Source organism: Coffea eugenioides, chromosome 1 (genome assembly GCF_003713205.1).
Source record: "Coffea eugenioides isolate CCC68of chromosome 1, Ceug_1.0, whole genome shotgun sequence".
Classification (NCBI taxonomy): domain Eukaryota; kingdom Viridiplantae; phylum Streptophyta; class Magnoliopsida; order Gentianales; family Rubiaceae; genus Coffea; species Coffea eugenioides.
In genome coordinates, this window is record NC_040035.1 from 1,963,443 (window position 1) to 1,981,754 (window position 18,312).

The window sequence follows — 18,312 nt, forward strand, 5'->3', positions numbered from 1 at the left end:
TGAAGTAATTCTATTGATTCTTATCAGAATTAAGCATTCAGTTAGGATTCTTGTGCTGAAAAAAGTATACACAAGTGCAACACTACTTAACAAGTTCAGCAAATGGATTTTCATTTATCAAACACTCAAAACATCGTCTGAAAAAAATTCAGATTCAGCACTTTTTTATGTTATCAAACAGACCCTAAGATGAGTTCAGACGTTAAATTAGTCTCATTTTTCAAATAAAAATAAACTGAACGCTACTTATAAACAATTAATTTAAGTTCGTTTATGCTCGATTATACATTTATTTAAGTTAGTATCTTTAATTTTTTTCTTAATAATTAGTATATAGATTTAGGTTGTTTTGATTATATAAAATTTGTTTTTTATAAAAATATGGACCATCTTATCATTGATAAAATTCTTCTCATTTAATTAACTAATTAAATTGGTTAATTTTAAATTGCAAAAATTAGTAGTATATAGATTTAGGTTGTCTTGATTGTATAGAATTTGTTTTTTTTTCTGAAATAATTAAATGGTTTAATTTTTAAAATTGCAATAGTTATTATCTAAGATATTCAAGTATATTTAAATTTTTTTTCAAGTTCGAACTTGTTACTAGTGTGAAAATTTAAACTGAGATTTTATTTACGATTAATTCTCAAATATGTTAAACTAGAGTTCGAATTAATTAATTTTTAGACTCGACTTACTTATATAATATGAGAAATTAGAGCTCGAACTAGTTGATATTTAAACTTGACTCTTGAGATTTTTTTATTTGCCAGTGGATTTTTGGGCACTTTAATGAAAGATGGGACTTGTTAACTTAATGAACGGATTGAAAGCCGAAACCTTCTCAATTTGAGTTCCCGCCATCTCGAAATAATGGTATATTTATTGAATCACTCCCTCGTTCAATCAATTATTCAATTTTAGGGTTTCTTTCTCTTTCTCTGTATTGGGTTTCTTTCTCCGGCGGGAAATTAGTTCCGATCCAGCAATCTGCGGCGAACAGATATGCCGGCGTCGACGTCGCTCTCCTCGAAACATCATACACTAATTCAAGCTCTACTATCCCGGGGACCACTCAAGGAATCTGAATTTCGCTCCATTTTTCACAAAGTCACTGGAAAATCTCCAGGTCTCTCTCGGTCTCTTTACTTCGTGTTTAAGTAGGTTTTTCCGTCTTCTTGGTTTCTCCGTCTTATTGGTTTCTCCTTTTAACCGAATTTAATGCTGTTATAGTTCATGTAGTGATGATAATCTGTAATTATATAATTTTGTCCTTGTAAACCTTATTTCTATGAAGATGTCCCCTTTTTTTTCACTTGCAAGATCCTTCTTTTCCGTGAACAAGTTCTTTATATTGAGCTTATGATGGTTATGGGAACTCGCAGAATTATGTTCAAAATATAAAAATAATAAAGCGTCAAGTTTTGTCCTTTTCGACCTTTTCTTTTTAAGTTTTTGAAGAAAAAGAAAAAAAAGCATGAGCTCTGGACATTTTTTTACAACTCTGGAGAATGCAGATAAAGCTTTAAATGTAAAGTTGGGTGTCTCATGCTTTTTGGGTATGGTATGTGTTTATAATTCTGTTTGTTTGTATGTTAGGTATTGAAATCTTAATTATCGGCATGATTTTATGAAAAAAGCTGATATCTTTCAGTAATATTTTTGATAAGAGATGGTAAATGCCTACTCTAGTCGTGCGTACTTTCATGTGTGATTGATATAAATTGTTTCATTTAATATTCCTCTGAGTCCATATAAAGAAGGTGTATGTAGGAAAAAGCATGAAGGATTAGATACTCCTAGCTAGCAGCATTATGGTTATTGATTGGCTTTGATATAATGGTTTGGTATGTGTTTGCAGATCATCAGGTATTCAATGATTACGTTTCCGACATAAACGATGAATTAAGTTATGTTCAACTTGAATTGCGCAAATGCCTAAATCAATACGACGGGAAGGCGTATTATGGTGTGGTCAACACTGTTTCAGATGAACACTCCAAGCTTGGAACTAAATACAGTGTTCCTCAAATTGCTTTATATAAAGGAATTGTAAGTTTCATGTTCAAAATAGTTTCTCTGCTCGTAATTGTAGAACTTGCTAGCTTAGCATAATTAAAATTCAGAATCAGATCTGGAGGTCGTATCGAAAAGAGAAGAGGACTGGACTTGGTTGTATTGGGTTGTGCTGGGAATTGAAGCAGTTCAAGAAATGGATGGGGGGATTCAGGGTATGTGGCCTTGGGGGAAGGGCAGCAGGAAACTGTTGTGTTTTGGGTGTTGGCTGCATTTTGGCAGTCATGGTGATATCACAGATGCAAGCTGTTTTGCAAGAAAGTTTGCATTGTGTAGGAGTGGCTGGGGCTGGGGTAGATGAAAAGAAGGAAAAGAAAAAGAAAATGGCAGAAGGAATAACAGACAAAAACTACACAATCGTTGTAGTGCACTAAGTTGTGGACCTACGCCCTTAGCTAACCGAGTCAAACATTAGTATGTGGACAAATTTTGGATGTACAGGCCCAATCAGGAACTACCTTTTGAGGGTCTCAATTCGAAATTTTTGTTTCATAATGTAGTGGTCTATTTGGAGCTAACCCTGAGGATTACTTGTCACACACAGCACTCACTTGGATGCTTTTCTTGCATAATCTGAATGCAGCTTAATTGAAGTCTCCCTTGCACCAAAATTTTTTTTTTCTCTTTTAGTGAAGAGGTGCTTCCATTTTCCTATTGTGAAAGTCTTGTCCAATGAAAACAAGGAACAAAAATTTGAGGTTGTACTTGCATGCAATATGGCTAACTGCAGAGCTACTCATCTTTTTAGCAAATTTACTGCATAGGACTGAAATTTCTAACTTTTCTTTCCCATTTCTTGAGTGTTCATGTTTTTGATTTCTGAGTACTGAATGGCTCCAATTACAAATGTTAGCTTGAAGCTATTGTTCAAGATACGGCTGGTGAAGGTAGCATTTCCAACATTGATGCTCTTAACATAAGGCTGGAGAACCAGGTTTGACATAGTCAGATACTTCATGATCCTGTATTTACAAATTATGTCTTTTCTATCCCAGTTCATTCATGTACCATTTGTACCTTGAAGTGGTCTTCTAGTTTGTCTGATTTTGTTTTGACCCGACAATTTCACCTTGCTAACTTTTACTATTTTTATCAAATGAATCCAAAAGAAATGCCCCCCACCCCCCTTTGTTAAAGTTTCATATAACTTATTGATCAAGGATCTTTAACTAATTCTTTTTGCACCATCGTTTGTTAACTGTCTAATGGCTACCAAGCAGTTTAAGACACATGTTCTCATTGAGAGTCATTTCTCATTTGGTAAAAGGTGGTATTATTGGTGTCATCAATGGATTTTTTTTCTTTTTTTTTTTTGTTTTGATTTTGTTCTTGTAATGGCTGTCAACTTCAACGAAAGAGCACCCTTGTAGCAAGAAAGTCATTTATGTTGTACTTAACCATGGCCTTAAGTTGTTTTGTTCTGCCAGTTGAAAAATTTTAGAGCTATTTTATGCTTTTTAAGTTAGTTATTTTAAGCTCATTTCAGGCAGTTCCAACTATTTCAATGTTCAAATTGTTCATGAAGCTTGTCTATCAACTTCATCTTTTCTTACATAACATAGCATTACAATGAACTGCCTTTTTTCTTGTGTATGAAAAAGTTGCATTTCTGTAGCATTTCAGTTTTAATTGTTTTTTTTTTAAAAACTTTGACACTTGGTAAATATTAGCTGGTTATCTGCTATGGGAAATCTTGGAAATGATGCAAAATCGACTTTGCTTCTTGTTCTGGAGTCCATATGCTGTTTTTCATTTTTAAAAACTTTGTTCTGACTGAAGAAAACGTGACAAAATTATTAAGTATGATGGACCCTGCACTTTAGACTAATCATTGCATCTGGTTGAGAAAGGAATATGTTACTATCATGACACGATAGAAGTAGATATTAAGTATGCATTAGGGATGCATTTTTTGTGAAAGAAGGAAAAAATTACTTTTTTTTTTCCAATTTCTATCTGTCATTGAATCTTTATTATCCTAGAATTATTAGGGTTGTAGGCTTCCCACTTCCAGACTGTATGGTGAATTTTTGATCTATTCTCAATTCTTTGGTATGGCTCTGTACTCCTGGACACTTGTAGTTACATTGAAACTGCTTGTTATCGAGTTGCAATAGCAACTATGTTCTTGAATTTGTGTTTGAGCAGTTTTTTGTCTCGATACTGTAAATGCATTTTCCCTGCTGATTATTTGCTACCTGTTGCATCAGGAATGTGATTATTTTGTAAGTCACATTGGCAAGGCCTTACAACTTGGTTATTCTGATCTTCCTGCGAAGAAATTGCATTTTCAAATAACTGATGGGGTTTTTTACCCCCTCTTTTAATAGTACTCCGAAACATTGGCATTTTCTGGCTGTAATTTAACTGAATTTAGATTGGCAAGTATTGCACTTGTAACTTATTTGTCGGGTATGCTACCTTTCCTTTCTCAGAACTTGCTTAATAGACATCTGTAGTTTCTTAAGATGCATATCTCCTAGTATATAGTATTGATTATTGAATTGATTAGAAATGAATAGAAGTGTTTATCTAAACCTCTTCCTGCTTCAGGCGCCAGTGTTTGTTTAGTTGGAGCATGAAAGTCAAGTGTGAATGAGTTCTTATATATTGGCTTAACCAGTCTTTTCTCAATTTCTTTTAGGTTTTAAGTGGAGTGGATTCACAGTCACAGGATAATTCAACTGAAATCCCCTCCGCTTTGAAGAACTTCAGCATGTCCCAAAAAGATAAAACTCTTGAAGAGTTTGTGCACGACCAGTGGCTTTGTTCAATATCTGATGGACGGATTGGACTTGGGGTCAGATCCTTTCTTGATTTACGAAGTTGGTTCCATGATAATGAAGTTCCCACTTGTCAAGTTTGCAACGAGGCGGCAGTAAAGGTATGTGTAGTATGTAATGTATCTCTCCGCTGCATTTTGAATTTTGTTTTATGATGCTGAAACAGTGTCATTTTCTTTGGCTGAGAAGTCTATAAGGTGGCCAGGAAGTTCAAACGCATTCGATTTACATATCAAGGAACCAAATGGTTCCGTGACGCCTCCTTTTTTTTATTTTTAAAGAAGTGGCAGCACCTACACTACCTCTACTAAGGGAGCGCCCAACTCGGGCAAGGGGGGCTAGAGGAAGAGAAACCTGCTTCTAGACTAGAGAGGTGCACTACTGCACACACTGGATTTTACTGCTGGTGCAAAGGTTTGAACCTTTGACCTGCAGCTAGAAACGCTTGTTATAGTTTGCCTGATGTTTAACTCATCTAACGTGAATTAGTCGGCTCTGTGACACTTAGTGAACAGATAATAATCCACGAATTTGTTGTACATAAAAGGCATATGCTGTATAACGGCTGCTGGTTTGCTCTGTATTTCTTAATGTAGAGGTTATGACCTCGACAACTGGTCTCTAACATGTCCAAGGTACTGTTGACCTGACTTGTTCAGTTTTGATTAAATTGTGCAGGCAGAATTTTGCCAAAATGAGAATTGCAACACGCGAGTGCACCAATCTTGTCTGAAAAAGTTGTTTTCTCTAGCAGGGGTATTACTTTTTCTTAGCCTTTTTTTTTTGGCAATGTATCACATTGTCATTGGGATTGATCAAACTAATCAATATGCCAGTTATAATTCACAGGTTAAAAGAGTTTGTCCAGGTTGTGGTACACAATGGCGTTTAGTGGCTAAAAGAGAAGCTACAGAGGAACAAGAAGCAGATGATCAGGATGGTCCCTCTGAGAACACGTCGCAGCCTGATCCCTCTGCAGGAAAGAGGCGAAGGACCTCCAAAGGAGTTGATCGCAATACCCAGGAGTCAGATTCTACTATAACTTCTTCAACCCTTTCTGGCTCGAGGAGGTTAACTCGAAGTTCCGCCAGGCGCGCTGCTGCTGCTTAAGCCTTAATGTACATTCTGTTAGTTTTGCTTGGTTCCAGCTTTCCTTGGAAACACTGCATCCGAAACCTAATATGCGGAAGCTTTTGAACTTCGCTTTCTTGGCTCCTGTTAATTATCTTTTGTATGTGTATAGTAGGAGTATATATCTCAAGCTCAAAGTAAGTTGCCTAGCCTATGGGAGAGCTCAATATCTGCAGAATGAGAATTAGCCTTTGGTGTGTCTGTTTAGTATGGGTGTTCAAATTTGTACTGTCATTCAGCATTTTTTTCCAGGGACAAGGACTAGCAACAGCCTGTCAATGGGAGGGGTGGTGTATTAGAATCACTCGGAGATGCTAGGTAAGTCCGGGTAACAGGGGCAATGAGAAGATTAAAACAAGAAGGCTAGGTGGATACAATTGTATGTGGCTAAAATACTCTGGAGTTCTCTAAACTATTATCACCCTAAAGCTTGTCAAAAGTTTCAAACAGCCCAGCAAAATTCTAATTTGGTAAATAGGTGATCCGCCCGACTCTTTAAAATGGTCAAGTTTACGGAAAGTTCTGCCCAATTCTGACACTCCAAAAATGAAAAATTAGAAAACCTCTGGCTGCTTTGTGGTGTTTTTCTTTTCTGATATGTTTTTATGATTTCTTTCCTTTTTGTTAATTAAATCACGGTGTACGGGGATTTAATTGTGAGTACTATATTAACAAGGCAGCCACTTTCAAATTTGTAAAATTGAACTTCAACAGCAATATGCCTAACACAACAAACAAAAAAAGAAACACAATTAAAAAAAAAAAAAAAAAACCCCCCTTCGTTTTTGTTGGGTTACAATTCTTTCATGTTAATACTCATTTTAATATGGTTTTGTTCAAGATAGTTGATGCAACCGCCAAAAGATTAAGCACCTAAAAAAATCATGGTAACTCAATTAAATTTATGTTGGAGTATGAATTCTACCTGTATTAGACCAATTACCTATTTTGTGTAGTATGGATTGTATTTTTCTATAGAAAAATTTCGTCATTTTTTTGTATGAATATTTCTTCTGTGTAATTTTTAAAAAGAGTAAATATATATTAACAGTATATACACTATTATGATTGAATATACGATAAATATGTAAAATTTAAATTTCAAATTCAGAGTCGATTATATATCAGGTATTTGATGGTAAAAATATATATACACTGTTAGTGTATAAAATATTATTTTATCATTTTTTATGTGCGAGTACGCAATTTTTAACTTAAATTCTTCAATTTTTTGGAAAAACTCTTAATAGAAAATGCAATCCAAACATGAAGAGTTCATCAAATACTGTGCCAAATAAATCATTCCTTATCTCCATAAGAGAATCCAAAGCCTAGGATGAATATTTAAGATGATTCCAACGTTGCGTATCCGAAATGTCTCCTCCTTTCAAGCTCTCCCATGAAGAAAACATCAAAAAAAATTGCTCTAACGCCTGACTCAGACTCACCATTAAAGAATCCAACAAAATCCCATTAATGCTATCCTCATACGATTTCCAATTGCTACATGTAAATGTCCCATTAGATCCCTGCCCACGCCACCTACACGTGCATATCATGGGTTTGAACCAACAAGGACATGTCAATTCCAGGATTATTATTTAATATGATGAATTACTTTATGGTATTTTGGATTCTGACCACTAAAATCTTTGACTAATCTTAGATTGTAAAACTAGTATTAGTACTATAGTTCATCTGGCAAGTGAGTTTTTTGAATATTTATTTAAAAATTTATTATAATTTACTGTAAAATTTTTTTAAAATTTTTTTAAAATATATAAATTTTTAAATATTTTAAAGTGTATAATTTATAAAATTTATAAAATTTTTTAAAATTACTGTAGTTAAATTTTTTAAAATTTTATAACAAATAAACTTGATAAAAAATTTGGCTGCCAAATTGGAATAGTAACAAGTTTTTCACTTTTCAGCACTTCCATCTTGTACACGTAGGTTTTAAGGAAAATAGTTTTTAAGGATTGAGTTTGTACACCTCATCACTCACCCGAAAGGCTAAAAAACCCAACTTTTCATCTGTTGCTCTCCAATTTCTTTTTATGTGATCCTGTTTTGTTTTCTTTGGAAAGCAATCATTACCCAATTATTGATTGATTTCCCGCAATGGGTTGATCAATCAGGCTTTTAAGTACAATATCTTATCTGGGTTTTGCTGTTCTTGGTAGGTTTTGCTGCGTTTACTTCATTTTTTGCACTGTTGTGGTTCTTTATTTGGCAGGCAAATTTTGGCCTTTTTTGGGCACCCCTTTTGGTCTCTTTTGAAGTTTCAGGACCTTAACTTTCATTCTTCTTTTCTAGGAAATCTTGGAACTGTTGAAAATTTCGAGGGATATTGTGAAAAATTTCGAAGGGTGTAATACTAAGACAGATGTGTAAACAATTTGGAGCGGTCTGTCACTTACCCAAAAAATTTGGAGTGGTCTGTGGCCATGTTTTAGTGTAGCTAATTCTTTAGTATTCTGTTACTGGAAGAAAAGAGTTGGTAGTAGTTGATCACAATGTTTAGCCTTGGACCTTTTCTCCCCTGTTTCCTTTTGATGTTGCTACTCTTGTGGTTGTGGAGATAAGGACTTGCTGGTTTTCTGTTTTTCCTTTTTTTTTTTAAACTTCTTTTCGTGGTAGTTGCAATTGTTGCATGATGCTGAATGAGCCAGTTTGTGCCAAAAGATTGACTTGGTATCTGTCCCATTTTGATCTAAGTTTTCTTTGCATTGTCTCTACGCAATATTCAAATATGTGTTTTTTGAAGTGAGTCACAGTAAGATTTTTTTATTTTGTGGCGGATTTTAATTGCCTTGACTAAGTCGGTCGATTGCATCATTTGATTTTCTTTATTATTTTCTTCTACCTTTTCTTTTCTTTTCTTTTTGGTGCCTGTGTGTGTGTTTCTTTTATCAGGAATGGCACTTTGATTAATTTTGCCCCTTTCTCTAGTGAAAAGTAATGTTATACTTGTGCGGTTAAAAGGTATTTTTCAGGGGTGCCTTATCTCAGTAAAGCACTGGTGTATGTTTCTTTTTTGCTTAGAAACATGTTTACGGGTTCGGTTGATCTGGCCTTCACACTAGTTTTTTCCTTTAAGCTTGACGTCACCAATTCTCACATTTGCTCTGCAGAAAAACAGAGTAGCAGTCATGGTTGTTTCATTTCCGTTCTTTCGAAATTAAACATTCAAGTCATGGCATGTCTATTCAGTAACTTTTTTGGCATTTTGGTTTTGAGCAGGTCAGCTGCAGAGGGAGCTGAAACCCAATGATGTCAAACATTTCATCTGATAAAGGTAAATTTTTCGACTGTCTAATGTTGTGTGTTTTGATGCTCAAAAAGTTAGTTTCTTTAGATCTTTGGATTAAGTTAATCCATTTTTTGCCATGTCTGTCAGATATAATTTGTTGACAGAGCTTGTCTTACCGTCAAGTTAGTTATGTTGTTGTACAAGGTATTTTGCATCTGATATGATGCTTTAATTGAGGTCTGCAGTCGATAACATTTTTGTGTTAAGGACAGCCACGTTAATGGTGCTAGTAGGTCTTTTCATGGTTTTGACTATTCTTTGTTTATGAAGTGAAATTGCAGTACCTTGTCTTAATTATATGCATAAACTGAGAAATAAAAATCCTTCAAGGTTTCTCCGCAGTTATTAGTTACTCATAATCGTGTATATAAAGATTAATGTTTTGCTAACCAAAAGTTTCAAACGATCAGCTGTTTGCTAAACAAGTAGATTTCTCTTAACCTGCAAGGGCATTTCTGGTTTGCCATTTTCATCAGTATTGACTCACATAGTGCACTGCACCATAGCTTTATTTTGGAAAGCTCTGATCAGCATGTTTGAAGTAAGTGTTAGAGGTGTCAAAGTAGATTGTAGGTATTCATAATACACTGATCATACTTTGTTCTGGAAGCTTTATGGGTAATGGTTAAACTACATCGGTTTATGATCCAATTCCTCCACCTTCTCCAAACTGGCCCCATTCCTGTACATGTTTTTCCTTTTCCTATTCTTGTCATTTTCTTTTTTTTTTTCCGCCCTTTTTTTTTGTTAGTTCTTTTTCCTTTTGTCTTATTATCAAATAAAACTTTAGCCCCCATCACTTACCCTTATGACGCGCCGCTAGACTTGGGTGACCAACAGAAGCCACGCAATTTATCTTGAAAACTTACCAAAATTTATGCAACCTAGAAACTTCCTCTAAAATATCTGCAACTAAATAAATTAATAAACATAAATAACTGAATTCAGGGGCATCGGAGAAGGGCTCCGCTGCCAACTAGCCAATCCTTCATTGCATACCGCATTGTTTCAGATCCAAATGGTTCAAGGAGAATTTTGCGGTAAGTATCTTTCCATTCAATGGATCGTAGGCTGGCATTTAGTTCAAGATTATAATTGGATTTTTAGGCTTTTGATCTGCCAGTTATATGCTCGTTCACCTATTAATGGAGTTGCACTTTTATCCTTGAAATAAGAGCATCATTTGTTTTTGACAAATTTTAGGCCTGGTCGGTGCCACTTTTACTGATGTGTTAGGATTTTGAGTTGAGATGATATTTAGATTCTATTTTTTCTGGTGAACAAACACTAGCATGTGGCAGGCTGACAGCTGTGATCTTTTGTGGCTGTTCATGCTTTTGTGCATTTGGTTGTGGTTTCCATACTCGTTATCATTGTTTTTAGATTATTGTTCAGTAGATGGATTAAATTGGATTAGATGGATTATCCACAAAAATTACCAATTTAAATGGTTGAGATGGACAGATCATTTGGAGACAGTACAGTTTCTATTGCAATCCATGACCTTTTTACAGCCAGTGTATTTGGAAGGAAACATGGCCTTCAAACGAATTGACACATCTAGTTAGTGTTGAATGAATTTATTCAAAATAAATTCTACAATTGATGCTGAGTGCTTCTAGTTGCATTGTTGGTTTCGTGCTTGCTTTGGTATTAGACAGGTGTAATGCCTCCAAAGTAGAGTCTGTGTTTTAGTCAATATGGCTGTAGCTGAAGAAGCTGTTAACTTGTCCCATATTTTGACTGGTATTTTCATATACATATAGATGTGTGTGTGTGTGTGTGTGTGTGTATAGATGCGATAAATATGCATGTCTAAGAGTTTTGAGAATATTTGATTAGCACCTTGTTAATGTTGATGATTCATATAGAACATGTCAGTAGTGGCATTTTCCAAGTTGAGTGGAAATTCTTATTCTATTAACTCGTAGAAGTAGTGTTGAACAGTTGATATCTCATTTTCAGGATAAATCTATCCTAGCACACTAAAAACTTAACCTGGTCAGAGGTATTTGACTGGTGAACAGCAGTGATAACAGCACCATAGCCAAAGTCTTGGTCCGACATGGCTCCTGGAGGCAGTGCATATGAAAATGTCTGTGAATCCCACATTGCATTCTCGGATTATGGCATTGTACCTGACAATCCAGAATTTATAAGCTCCCCTTATGGAGAAGTGGCTGCAGTTGTCAGTGGGAAGCTTAGGATGCCAACAGATTCTGCTGTGCATGACCTGCTGGAGTGTCCTGTGTGTATGAATCTAATGTACCCTCCAATTCTGCAAGTAAGTTCTGATTGGATTCTTGTGAGCAGCATTCATGTATTTTAATTCTTTGTTTCCATTGTTTACCAGTATAGCGTATAAAGTTCTTTACTGTGGAGCTTATTCTAGGATTTCAGCTGATAGACTTGTGTTGAGTAAATTTTTGTCTCAGCACTTCACAGCATTCACCACTTGTAATATGCAAAAAGCAGGATTGTGAATGGACCAAAACTATTCCACGCTTAAATACACTTTCACAAGTCTATTCTTACCCTTTTGCAGATTTGGCTTTTTATGCTTTGCTCCATATTGTAGGGTGCACAAGCAGAATTATAAGATAGGATATCATAATTTACTCTGTGCTTATATATGACTCTGTTGTAGAATAATCTATTATGTCATACTTGTTGACATTTCTACGATTTTTTTGTTTGTTTAGTGTCCAAATGGCCACACACTCTGCTCAAATTGCAAGTGTAAAGTTCGTTGTTGCCCAGTATGCCGCCGTGAGCTTGGTAACATACGGTGCTTGGCCTTGGAGAAAATTGCAGAGTCACTAGAATTGCCATGCAGATACCAGATTTTTGGTTGTCAAGATATATTCCCTTACCATAGCAGGCTTAGGCATGAGCAGCTTTGCCAATTTCGCCTGTACAACTGCCCTTATGCTGGAGCTGAATGCTCTGTCACTGGTGATATTGAATACCTTGTTGCTCATCTCAAAAATGATCACAATGTTGACATGCATGATGGATGTACCTTCAACCACCGTTATGTCAAATCCAATCCACAAGAAGTTGAAAATGCCACATGGATGTTGACGGTAAGCATTCTCCATCCATTCAAATGTCAAAATTTCTCCGAATTGTTTAGTAGGAACAAACATGAAATTTAGTTTCTCCACTGAAGAATTCCTTTTAGCGTGTTGCACACTGAACTTAATCGATAGGGCATGTTTTGTGATCTCCTGAGTATTCATCTATGTGCCTTAGAGGGCTATTGTTAATTGAAATTACAAGCTAGTCTAACATATTCATGATGTCCCCCCCCCCCAACACCACAACCCCCCAAAAAAAAAAAAAACCCCAAACAACCCTAGAACACCTTCCAATAAAGGAAATTCATTACATTTTCTCTATAACCGTGCTGCAAACTCCTTGCTGCTTTTTCTGTCCATTTTTTCTCTCAATCTTAATTGGCCCATTGGAAATTTTTTTGGATCATAATCCTGCAGATTCTCTCAGAAGAATCCAAATCTAAAATCTGGAGCTGTATCTTTATCCATTAAAAGAAGAGTTGAAAGAAAACAAGGTTTAGTAGTTATTTTCACAATTGGATATTCTTCTAGTAATTTAGGTTGGTTGCTTAGCTGTTTCAACAATTGCTTATTCCAAAGTATAATCTGTTCTTTGTCTGCTTTGATGGACTTGTGGTCAGAAGGTACAAAAGGTGATGGACAGCAAGGCTTTTGCTAGCTTTTCTGACGTGCCAAAATTTAAACTATTACTGAGAAATGTGCTGGATGTTGCATCCTATAAAATTTGTCCAACAGATGTGCACTTTGGTACATGCAACAATAGCAATCAATATGGAATGGTGGGTAAAATTTGTTAACACCTGCTGGATGATGTCAATTGACTTTTCTGAATGGCAATCCAAGCATTGCTTTTGCTGTATCCCCTTAAGCCTAAAATGGGGGTTTGGTGCATGAATTCTGGAATTAGGAAAATAAGAAAAAAATGTAGTTAGACAGGAGTAGATATCACGTCATAATATCAAGAACAATAAAATGGAACTAAGACCTGAAAGTTTTAATTGCTCCTGTGTTGTTAGCTTGAACTTTGTAAAGAAAAATATCCTCTAGTGGAAAAACCAGATATATTTTTTTTTTCTCTATCTCCATCCCTGACAAAGTATAGATGAGAAGGGAGATGCAGCATGACATTTACATTTAATACATAGGTAGAAGTACAAATTCTTACATGGTAAGCAGCCTAGTGGGGCAAGTGACCTTTCCTCTGAATTTTTTATCTGGTGCATGTTCAGGGGTGGTAAAGTCATTACTGAATAAATTTTGCATTCATGGAACAGCTACATCTTTTTATTGCAAAAGAGTGAATCATCTCTAGTGAGTGCCTGGTTTGGGGAGTGAATTTGGTAATCAAATCTTATAGTAAGATAGTGATAACTCTTTGATAGAGGCTTGAAGTACCATAATATGATAATAAAATAGAGTAGACGATAGGAGAGAAGAAAGGAGAAAGTGAGTCTGTGTCTACTTCCTGTCTTGCATGTACTTCTGCTGCAATTCATAGGCAAAAGTACATGGTTTGGTATTCATTTCAGTAGGTTTGAAGTAGCAAAAACAAGCAATTTATTTTTTGAGTAAATGAAGTTGTCACATGGAAGAGGGATATGGATTTCTTGTATCTTCTCAGGGAGAGGATCAACATCGACTTTTTCACATGATTTGGTTGTTTGTGTAGAAGTTACTGATTCAGTTGATTTTTTTCCAGGCCTAGTTGACTATATTGAACAGGAATTCTAAAATAAGTAGGATTTTTTGTTTTCTTCTGGTTGGCAGGATGAGTGGCCTACGAATGGGTTGTTTTCCTTACTATCCACATGCATAACTTTTCATGTTCACTTTCTTGCTTAGTAAACAATGTTTTCCAGCGGTTAGTACTGGAACCAATCTTTACCTTCTATAGGCTGTATAGTTATACAGATAATGCTGTTTGAACAATGGAAACTGGAACGTCCAGTGTAAACTACAGCTTGGGCTGGAGATTTGGTTAAGAACTTTGGATGCTGCCATTTTGCTCTGTTATTGGTCGAAGATAAGCTGGTCAGAATTTTTGACCAAGTAGTCTTGGGAAGATTAAGATATTTTTATTGATCATATTACTTACCTGGTTAAACCTTCTTTTTGTCACATAAAACGCTGGCATGCTTTCTTGGAAATGATGCTTTTGAGTTATTAATACATGAGAGTCGTAGTATGCCTTTGTAAATTTAATTCTCGCAATAGTATTACATACAATCAGAGGAAAAGAAAGAATCAGATGTTTCTACGTCCTACCAAAGTGCATGCCTTTGTAAATTTAATTCCTGCAACAGTACTACATGCAATCAGCGGAAAAGAAAGAATCAGGTGTTTTTGCGTCCTACCAAAGTACACAAGGTTTTCTGGACACATTAGAGGTTTGCCTGTTGATTTTATCAAATGTAAACCCTGTCTTCTTTTTTTGTCTGCGCAGGTTTTTAACTGTTTTGGCCACCAATTCTGCTTGCACTTTGAGGCGTTTCATCTAGGAACAGCTCCAGTTTATATGGCCTTCCTGAGATTCATGGGCACTGATGAAGATGCAGAAAAGTTTTGTTATAGTTTAGAAGTTGGTGGAAAAGGTAGAAAGCTAACATGGCAAGGTGTTCCAAGGAGCATTCGCGACAGTCATATAACAGTTCGAGACAGTTTGGATGGATTAATTATTTATAGAAGCATGGCACTCTACTTCTCCGGAGGGAATATGAAGGAGCTCAAGCTTAAAGTGTCTGGCCGTATATGGAGAAAAGACATGTAAAAAAAAAAAATTCATGGTAGTGTTATGGTGTCTTCTGTTTCTTTTGGAAAAGAGTTAATGGTGATCTGTGTTAATTTCTAGGATTGGTGGATGAATTTTGCTAGATATGTAGTTTGTATAAAGAGAATGGAGGTTCTTGGATAATTTCGGTTTGATAGATTTATTCTACTACAACTTAGAGGTGGCTTTTCCTTGGTATATAAGTTCTAGAGTTTCCTAGCTCGAGGTCTCTGCTGTTTCCACACAAACTCAAACTATTCTACTTGCTTCTTACCTCAATATAACTACTGACTGTTGATTGGTTTAGTAGAGTCTGAAAACAACTACAAATAATCTGGAGGGGTGGTGGTTTGGAGGCCTAATGTTTTCTCTATGGCGGTTTAGATAGGGATGGGTAGAACCTGAAAAGGAAGTAGGGAGAGGAGCTATAATGGATGTACCATTATCTAGGACGAAAAATGACATTGTCAAAATCTATATGCAATCTTTAACAGATTTCACGTTTAATCATTTGAAGAAATTGTATCCATAGTCAGCATTTTCATGATCAATATGTCAAAACCTACGGTGATTTGTTGTTAAAGCATCTTCATTTACATATATGCATTACAGGCAGCAAGAAGTTCATCCTTCTAATCTTTTAAAAAAAGGACTGGTCCAGTATTCCTCTGAATCTGAATGTAAACATAAAGAAGTATTCACAATCCTTTTTTATCTAAGACAAGGATTTTCAGATTCACATTTCCCCAGTTCATCTGTTCTTCCTTAATCTCTTGAACCAAACTTCCAACATGGCTCGGACACCGATGCACCTGAATCAATTCAAGAAGGGAGCTCCTCCAAGTTCAAGCAGCTTTCCAAAACCAATTTCTGAAGACAGGGGAGATGATCACCGGAGCACGTCCACCTGACAATGCACAACAATTCCAATTTCAAGAATTTGGGTTTAGGGAATTCCCCTTCTTCCATGTTCCATATTTCTTCCCCACCAGCTTTTGTACCCAGTAATTTGAGAACCTCAAGATTAGGTAGGCTTCCTATTGAGGAAATCATACTCCAAGGAAATGCTTCCAGGGTCAACTTTTTTAGATTCATGGGGAAACTGAACCCATAATCCTTATCTTTCACACGGTAAAAAGACAGCTTCAGTGATTCCAGTCGTCTCAGAAAGTCCATTGCCACAATCTTGCTCCAATCCCCACATGCTTCTTCTGTTTCATGGAGACTACATTTCAGTTTGCGGATATGTGGAAACTTCTTCATTATCTTATCCATGCTTTGCCCCAAGTCAAGCTCAAGAGCTGATATAGTGTCTAGGTTACACAAATCTGAGGAGCTGTCCAAGTTGTCTTTGGCCAAACTAAGATCAAAAAACTTACCACTTACATGGAGACACCTCAATGTCTGCATATTCCAAACAGTATCTGGGAGAAAAAGTCTACCATGCAAAGATTTTAGAATAAAAGTTTCCAAATTCCAAAGGTTTGCTATTGATGATGGGATGTAATTCATGCTACCTGCAAACGCCAAGTATCTCAATTGAACAAGCAAAGTAATTTCGCCAGGAAAAACAAATCCCAGATTAATTTTTCCCAAATCCAACACTCAGAAGTTTGAAGACGCAAAAAATGGATGATACATTGTATGGAGTTCCATATTCCTCGCTCTGGATGGAGACCACTAGAGAGCTTAGAAGAGGACAAAATAGCCTTGACTTCTGAAAATGCCTTGCTTTAGAGTAAATAAACAATCGACGTGTATTACTTGGCTCATCAAACTTAGGAAGTCCTGCATCATCACGTCTCAACTTTAGAAGATTTTCTTCTGTGGCTTTTCTCAAACAAAATTCATGCAACAAGTCATGGATGCGGCAAGTTTTGACTCCACCCGTAGATTTTGGTTTGTCAACCATAACCAAGCTTCTCACAATTAGATCCATTATGTAGTCCTCAGCTGTGTCCTCTAGGCTCTTTACCTCCGTCTTTTGAACAAAGCCTTCAGCAATCCACAACCGCATCAATGTCCAGATTGATATCTCTCGGTCTTCTCGAAATGCTCCAAAATAAAGAAGGTATGGCTTCAAATAATGAGGTACATGTTTATAGCTCAACTCTAATATACTTTTGCAATGTTCTGTGCCAGACACAGTGTCCGAACTTAGACTTTCTGCAATTTCTTCCCAACCATCTTGCTCTAAATTATTTAGATAAGAATCCCAGCTGTGATAACAACTGTTAGAGGCAACCCTTTACAACCTTTTGCTATATGCTTTCCATGTAGAAACAGTGCTGGAGGATTTCCACCTCTTTCTGCCAGCTTCTTTTGTAGTAATTCTAAGTACTCGTCATCAGTAAGTTGACGAAGATGGAGAGGTTTACTTGCAGGTTTAACTTCCAAAACCAAGTTAGAAATTCGACTTGTTAAAAGAATTCTGCTTCCATTGGCATCATTAGGGAATGAAACTTTTAACGCATTCCAGGCCTCAATGTCCCAAACATAATCCAAAACTAGGAGATACCTGCCCCTTTAAACAATGGTAGGTGCTATAGCAAGATCATCAGCATCCATCCTAGAGTATTCATCAGAGTCCAAAGGATCAATGCAAGCCAAAATCTGAAACAACACATCTTTCTTTCCATATACTTGAGAAATACAACACCAAGCACGAATATGGAAGTGGCATATAATCATAGGATCTTGGTAAACTTTATTACCTAAAGTAGTCTTACCCAGTCCAGGCATGCCAACAATAGAAACAACGTCCAACTCTCCTGATCCTCCTGTAAGCTGAAAGATTATTTGTCCTGCCTCATCATGAAATCCCACCACAACTTGATTGGATGTTGGCATAGTCCATTGCAACCAAGAACGGGGTGGAGTTTGCGCTTTCTTTTGAGCTCCACAGGTGAATTCATCATCACCAATCCCCACATATTCCATATTAACAAGATTAACCTCTGCCATGATGGTGCTTACATAATGTCTGTCTCCAACTTCTGCCTCAATAAGCTTAATATTTTTTTGAAAAGCAAAGAACACATGATCCATATCCTTGGTTGAGTCCTCTTTCAAATCATGCATAAAAAGTGAGTGGATCACACTTTTAACTTCACCAACAGCATCTCCAATAATATCCTTCACGTTTTCAGGTAGCTT

The 18,312-nt window shown here is 36.2% G+C and overlaps 3 protein-coding genes across 5 annotated transcripts; 2 read left to right on the forward strand and 1 right to left on the reverse strand.

Moving 5' to 3' along the window:
• The first annotated feature begins 786 nt into the window (after positions 1-786).
• On the forward strand, positions 787-6,200 carry LOC113773479 (non-structural maintenance of chromosomes element 1 homolog). The gene is made up of 6 exons (XM_027318153.1): positions 787-1,132; positions 1,865-2,055; positions 2,933-3,013; positions 4,724-4,963; positions 5,541-5,618; positions 5,712-6,200. The coding sequence occupies exons 1-6, from the start codon at positions 1,009-1,011 to the stop codon at positions 5,970-5,972; spliced, it is 975 nt and encodes a 324-aa protein (XP_027173954.1). The 5' UTR covers positions 787-1,008; the 3' UTR covers positions 5,973-6,200.
• Positions 6,201-8,007: 1,807 nt separating this feature from the next.
• LOC113777363 (E3 ubiquitin-protein ligase SINAT2-like) lies at positions 8,008-15,166 on the forward strand. 3 transcript variants are annotated; one of them, XM_027322410.1, is made up of 6 exons: positions 8,008-8,175; positions 9,240-9,294; positions 10,258-10,349; positions 11,275-11,593; positions 12,012-12,395; positions 14,833-15,166. In XM_027322410.1, the coding sequence occupies exons 4-6, from the start codon at positions 11,375-11,377 to the stop codon at positions 15,154-15,156; spliced, it is 927 nt and encodes a 308-aa protein (XP_027178211.1). In that variant the 5' UTR covers positions 8,008-8,175; positions 9,240-9,294; positions 10,258-10,349; positions 11,275-11,374; the 3' UTR covers positions 15,157-15,166. The 3 variants fall into 3 exon arrangements, with proteins under 3 accessions (XP_027178211.1, XP_027178200.1, XP_027178205.1); XM_027322399.1 differs by lacking the exon at positions 10,258-10,349; XM_027322404.1 differs by lacking the exons at positions 8,008-8,175; positions 10,258-10,349 and adding an exon at positions 8,250-9,151.
• Positions 15,167-15,978: 812 nt separating this feature from the next.
• On the reverse strand, positions 15,979-17,173 carry LOC113760260 (putative late blight resistance protein homolog R1A-3). The gene is made up of 2 exons (XM_027302819.1): positions 16,921-17,173; positions 15,979-16,673 (listed from the first exon to the last, which is right to left on the reverse strand). The coding sequence occupies exons 1-2, from the start codon at positions 17,171-17,173 to the stop codon at positions 15,979-15,981; spliced, it is 948 nt and encodes a 315-aa protein (XP_027158620.1).
• Between the last annotated feature and the right edge of the window lie 1,139 nt (positions 17,174-18,312).

Bases quoted from the DNA above. Each gene is read 5' to 3' on its own strand.
- LOC113777363 (XM_027322410.1), top strand. From the start codon at position 11,375: ATGGCTCCTGGAGGCAGTGCATATGAAAATGTCTGTGAATCCCACATT. The intron at 11,594-12,011 runs GTAAGTTCTGAT...TTGTTTGTTTAG, and splicing joins TGTACCCTCCAATTCTGCAA to TGTCCAAATGGCCACACACT. The intron at 12,396-14,832 runs GTAAGCATTCTC...TTGTCTGCGCAG, and splicing joins ATGCCACATGGATGTTGACG to GTTTTTAACTGTTTTGGCCA.
- LOC113773479 (XM_027318153.1), top strand. From the start codon at position 1,009: ATGCCGGCGTCGACGTCGCTCTCCTCGAAACATCATACACTAATTCAA. The intron at 3,014-4,723 runs GTTTGACATAGT...AATTTCTTTTAG, and splicing joins ACATAAGGCTGGAGAACCAG to GTTTTAAGTGGAGTGGATTC. The intron at 5,619-5,711 runs GTATTACTTTTT...TATAATTCACAG, and splicing joins AGTTGTTTTCTCTAGCAGGG to GTTAAAAGAGTTTGTCCAGG.
- LOC113760260 (XM_027302819.1), bottom strand. From the start codon at position 17,173: ATGCGGTTGTGGATTGCTGAAGGCTTTGTTCAAAAGACGGAGGTAAAG. The intron at 16,674-16,920 runs GTAATACACGTC...TGGCGTTTGCAG, and splicing joins TCCTAAGTTTGATGAGCCAA to GTAGCATGAATTACATCCCA.